Source organism: Clupea harengus, chromosome 17 (genome assembly GCF_900700415.2).
Source record: "Clupea harengus chromosome 17, Ch_v2.0.2, whole genome shotgun sequence".
Classification (NCBI taxonomy): Eukaryota; Metazoa; Chordata; class Actinopteri; order Clupeiformes; family Clupeidae; genus Clupea; species Clupea harengus.
This window is the reverse complement of record NC_045168.1, coordinates 17,545,693-17,551,362: the sequence shown is the minus strand read 5'-3', so window position 1 is coordinate 17,551,362 and position 5,670 is coordinate 17,545,693. Positions and strand designations below refer to the sequence as shown.

Sequence of the window (5,670 nt, the reverse complement as noted above, 5' to 3'; positions counted from 1 at the left end):
GGGGCTTCCTGGGGCTTGGGGTGGGGTGTGTGTGCAACTGTATGTGTGTCTGTGTGTACCCATGCATGCATGAGTGTGTGTGTGTGTGTGTATGCATGCATGGGCTGGTGTGTGAGTCAGTGGTATGTGTGTGTGTGTGTGTGTGTGTGTGTGTGTGTGTGTGTGTGTGTGTGTGTGTGTGTGTGTGTGTGTGTGTGTGTGTGTGTGTGTGTGTGTGTGTGTGTGTGTGTGTGTGTGTGCATGTGCGTGCATGTGTGTGTGTGTGTGTGTGGTGGTATCTAATCCATTAGCAAATGAAAAGTCCCCAGTGTCTCCACCTCAGCCCAGCCCGTAAGTCCAGGTGTGACAGGGATGGTGGGGGAGGGGGTGTGTGCGCACACACACACACACGCACACACACACGCACCACACACACACGGAACAAAAACCAGATGCTTTATTCAAGGCGCACTGCTAAACCCCTCCCCAGTTCTGCTCTTATCTCCCATCTGCTTGTCACAGCTGCCTGGAGTCCAACGACACAGGCACCTCACACACACACACTCAAGTGTACACACACAGAGACCCCTCACACACACTCAAGTGTACACACACAGAGACCCCTCACACACACACTCAAGTGTACACAGTGTCTTTGTTTGCCTTCATTTGGATGTGGGAAAGCTAGCATGCATACTGTACCTTGTGTGCTGAACGCAGCTATTTGCAGTGACAGTAGGAGCTGGGAAAGCAAGGGGTTTGGGGAGGGGAGTGGCCTTGTCTGGGTTTAATGAAGCTCACAGAGACACCAGCCCAATGGATGAGACCTCACACACACACACACACACACACACACACAAGACCAGACACCAGCCCAACAGATGAGACCGGAGAAGCCTGAGCACACTTTGTACCCGGCCGATGGTGGTTTTCCCAAATGCTTGTGACTGCAATTAAAGAGCCAATGCCTACATGGGCCACCCATTCAAACCAAACAACTGTAATTACTGAGCAGGATAGCTACCACGCCTGCTGTCCAGGTGGACCGTGATCAGGGCACTGTGTGTGTGTGTGTGTGCATCTATAAGAGATGGCAGGTGAGCTACACATTGCTTTGCAAAGAGACATATCAGTAACACGTGATCTGCTGTGACCAAGTATTTTTCACCTGTTCCCGCCCAAAGCGCCCGCAGAAGCGGTCCCAAGTGTCGTTGATATCTGACGCCAAAGCGTAACCATAGCTTACTTTTAGGAACTGCATACAATATCCGGCTATCAGAGATCGCTTATTCGTACTTGCTACAGCTTCCATTTGATGTAAAATTAATTTTTAACAAAATGAGTTTATAAATAACTATTTCCATCCCACATGTTCAATTTCAAGGATAATGTTTCACCAGTTTTAATAAATCTGTACCTAATGCGTCATGTTTTTCTCTGTTCCAATTCAAATCCCAACAGCCAGCACGGAGCCATGGGTGGCCAGCACATCGCCCGCGCGCAACTAGTGACTACTTGTGAACCCTGACAGAGATCTCGCAGTGTAACCACGCGTATAACGGGTCCAATTTCTCTACGACTCCTAGTTACTCGCGTCGATTAATAACTATCTGTTGGACAAAACGCTTTCTCTGACAATCAACCAGGAAACAAGCGAATATTTACACGGTGATGTTTGCTAATTGAATCAGACTATATTTTTTGCTAAACTTGAGAGGCAGCTTGGTAAAATTAGCTAACGATATGCCGAGAAAAAGATCCCGTCAAGGTAAAACAGTAGTAGTAAAGAGTTACCAAATGCAATTCCGTTCAATATTAACACCAGACATCTACTAACTTGAGCATTAACTTACCTTGATGGAGAAGCGACAGAAGGACTGCCGTTAAGATCGCAGCAGAACGCATTCTCGCAAAATCAGAGGTCCTCGTCTCAATCTAAAGTCACTGCAACTGCTAGAAATTATGAAGTACTGCACTGTGCTACCGCCTGTAACAGTATTTTTTAGGTCAGGTGCTTTTCCAACTCGCTGGCAATATGTGAACAGATGTAGTCGTCTCAGCACATGCTCCGGGCGCCCACCTGCAGGTTCAGTGAGAAAGGTCCGGACCGGAGCGGAGAAAGGAGCCGGGAGGGAGGGGGGGTCTGAGGCTCCGCCCCGCACACACCCTGCACAGTTCTCACTGTCGACCTATGGTGCCCCATCCCACCCCCACCCACGGACCCTGATCGAAACTTACTACTTTCCAAACCTTCCATCGTCAGAAATGTATTTTTGAACTGGCAGTAGGTACTCTGCACACTGCACAGCTACTCTCACGGTGACGATGTTTTAAATATTGATCGTTGACCTCACACCTGATGCGCTTGGGGAAGTAGGTCTATGTTCCTAGTCTGCACTACAGGCGTATGGCACATGTACTCCAGCTGTTAATGTTTGATATTTCAAGTATGGCGTTCCTTTTCGATATTCCTTTCTCGTTTGAAAGTAAACTGCTGGCTAAGCCCAGCTCCTTTTCAAGCAAATTAAATGCTGTGCGTTATGGATGGGCTATCCGGTAGAATCAGTCCCAGTATTCATCTCCTTCTGGATTCAACACTAGGCTATCACCATTTATCATGGAGATATACATAATGAATGCTAATTAAAGCATTAATATAAAGATTTAATTATAATGTCTCCATCCAATCTGCGGTGTGTGTGGTGTGTGTGTGTGTGTGTGTGGGACTCTCATTCCGATTAGCATTTCACAGCAGCTCCCACTGCTCTTCCTGCCTAGTGAGGTGGAGATCTCAGGGTGGGCTCATCATCACTCTCACTGTCACTCTCATTCTCACTCTCATTCTCACTCTCATCCTCATCATCACTCTCATCATCACTCTCATTCTCATCATCACTCTCACTCTCATTCTCACTCTCATTCTCACCTCCAGCAGTTGGGCTGCTAACTCAAAACAATCCTGTTGTTAAACGCCGCGCACACACACACACACACACACACACACACACACACACACACACACACACACAGCACGAGTCAGCTCCTCACTGGGGCAACATACAGCAAAACCCAAACTACATTAGAAATGGCGCGCGTGTGTGTGTGTGTGTGTGTCCTGTAAAAAATAATCTGTGTGTCTGACTGTGAGAAAAAAAGTGAGAGTGGGTGTGTGTGTATGTGTGTCTGTGTGTGTGTTCATGTGTGTGTCTGTGTGAGTGTCCATGTGTGTGTGAGTGTGCTAGAAGTTTCTTGTGAGGGACAGTGTGTGCTGTGACCCTGAGGGTTTCTTTATTCTGTAGAGCGGGGGAGTAAGTGTAATGGAAATGCTGTGTGCTGGGTGTGTGAGTGTGTGCTGACCTGTGTGGGTGTGTGTGTGTTATGGCAGTGGTGTTTGAGTGTGAGTGTGAGTGTGTGTGTTTGTGTGTGCTGGGTGTGTGAGTGTGTGCTGACCTGTGTGTGTGTGTGTTATGACAGTGGTGTTTGAGTGTGTGTGTTTGTGTTTGTGTGTGTGTGTGCTGACCTCTGTGGGTGTGTGTGTGTGTTATGGCAGTGGTGTTTGAGTGTGAGTGTGAGTGTGTGTGTTTGTGTGTGCTGACCTGTGTGGGTGTGTGTGTGTGTGTTATGGCAGTGGTGTTTGAGTGTGAGTGTGTGTGTGAGTGTGTGCTGACCTGTGTGGGTGTGTGTGTGTTTCGGCAGTGGTGTTTGAGTGTGAGTGTGTGTGTTTGTGTATGTGAGTGTGTGCTGACCTGTGTGGGTGTGTCTGTGTTATGGCAGTGGTGTTTGAGTGTGTGTGTGTGTTTGTGTGTGCTGATCTATGTGGCTGTGTGAGTGTGTGTGTGTGTGTGTGTGTGTGTGTGATGGCAGTGTTGTTTGTGTGTGAGTGTATGTGTGATGGCAGTGGTGTGTGAGTGTGTGTGTTTGTGTGTGGGTGATGCTGGTGGTGTTTGTGTGCAGTGTGTGTGTCTGATGGTGGTGAGCGTGTGAGTGAGCGTGTGTGTGTGTGTGTATGATGGTGGTCGTGTGCGCTTGTGTCTGTGTGTGTGTATGATGGCGGTGGTGGTGTTTGTGTGTGTGTGTGTGTGTGTGTGATGGTGGTAGTGTTTTTATGTATGTGTGAGTCATGCTTGCTTCCACTCTCCAGTAACTTCTTGCGTGAACACTGCACCTGTGTGTCAAGCACGGTCTGCCTGGCCAGTGATGTCTAAATATTCATGAACCTGCTTTCTCTTAGTGATGACACTGCAATGCTGCCAGCCATTGGCCCAGATCAGGCATGGAGTCAGTCAGACACACACACACACACACACATACACACACACACACACACACACACACACACCCCGAGGCCCAGATTAAGGGAAGGCTAGAGCTGACTCGGCACGTGTGAAATGTAAATTCAACATAGATACCTTAATTGAAGCGCTCCTCTAGTGATGCTTTTACTGCAGCTGTTCTCCAGCTGTTCTCCAGGCTCACACACGTGGAAACCCCTGCCTATGAACCTCCTTTGAAAGGAAATGAGTTCCACAGAGTTCCCAGTGACACCGACTACACTAGTTTAGAAGCTGAAACGGTAATGAACTAGGGAACATACCTTAATACACTACAAGACAGCAGCAAGCAAGTGATTTTGGGATAGATCAGGACCTGTATCTGGTATGGATTCAGACCTGTGCCAAAACAGCACCAGAAACACTCTAGAAGCTGTTCAATTCGACCCATTCCAGACCTACATCACAATGCATCATCTATAACAACACAACAGAAACACTCTAGAAGTTACATCACAATGCATCATCTATAACAACACAACAGAAACACTCTAGTAGCTGTTCCATTCGATCCATTCCAGACCTACATCACAATCATCTTTAACAAACAGTATCTGTACTGAACAGTATACGGAAGAGTAAATCCTCCATGCTGTTCCTCTTCTCCACTCTCCCACAGAGGAACCTGTCTGTGGTTCAGCCTGTCTGTGGTTCAGCCTGTGTGCTTGTCAGCAGAGCATCTCCTCATCTGACAAAACACAAAGGGAGGAAACTAGTTAGCTTCTGTGTGTCCACCATGGCGTTAGCTTCTGTGTGTTCATCATGGAGTTAGCTTCTGTGTGTTCATCATGGCGTTAGCTTCTATGTGTTCACCATGGAGTTAGCTTCTGTGTGTTCATCATGGCGTTAGCTTCTATGTGTTCACCATGGAGTTAGCTTCTGTGTGTTCATCATGGCGTTAGCTTCTGTGTGTTCACCATGGAGTTAGCTTCTGTGTGTTCATCATGGCGTTAGCTTCTGTGTGTTCACCATGGCGTTGTGTAGCACAGGGGTGTCTTCACATGGCTAACTGTGTGCTCCCCACTGTGCTCATATATCTATGTGTTTGAGTGTGTGTGTGTGTGTGTGTGTGTGTATGTCTGTGTGTGTCTATGTGTGTGTGTGTGTGTCTGTCTGTGTGTGTGTGTGTCTGTCTGTGCGTGTGTGTGTGTGTGTGTGTGTGTGTGTGTGTGTGTGTGTGTGTGTGTGCGTGTGATGCTTTTAAGCAGAGGGGGATCTACTCGCTATCTGATGGATCGTCTGCATAAATCTCCATATTACACCCATCCCTCATCTGCAGCGAACCTGCTGTTGGGAAGCTGCGAATCCCCACTGATGTCTTCAGAGACCGTCTGCCCCCCAAAAAAACCCACCAAGGAAG

The 5,670-nt window shown here is 47.8% G+C and overlaps 1 protein-coding gene across 1 annotated transcript in view; it reads right to left on the bottom strand.

The window, feature by feature from the left end:
- Nucleotides 1-2,073, bottom strand: part of LOC105903753 (CD166 antigen homolog A-like) — a 17,616-nt gene extending 15,543 nt beyond the window's left edge. Inside the window, exon 1 of the mRNA XM_031584367.2 lies at nt 1,833-2,073. Within this exon, the coding sequence (XP_031440227.1) occupies nt 1,833-1,884 (52 nt within the window). The 5' untranslated portion in view covers nt 1,885-2,073. The remainder of the gene's footprint in view (nt 1-1,832) is intronic.
- Between the last annotated feature and the right edge of the window lie 3,597 nt (nt 2,074-5,670).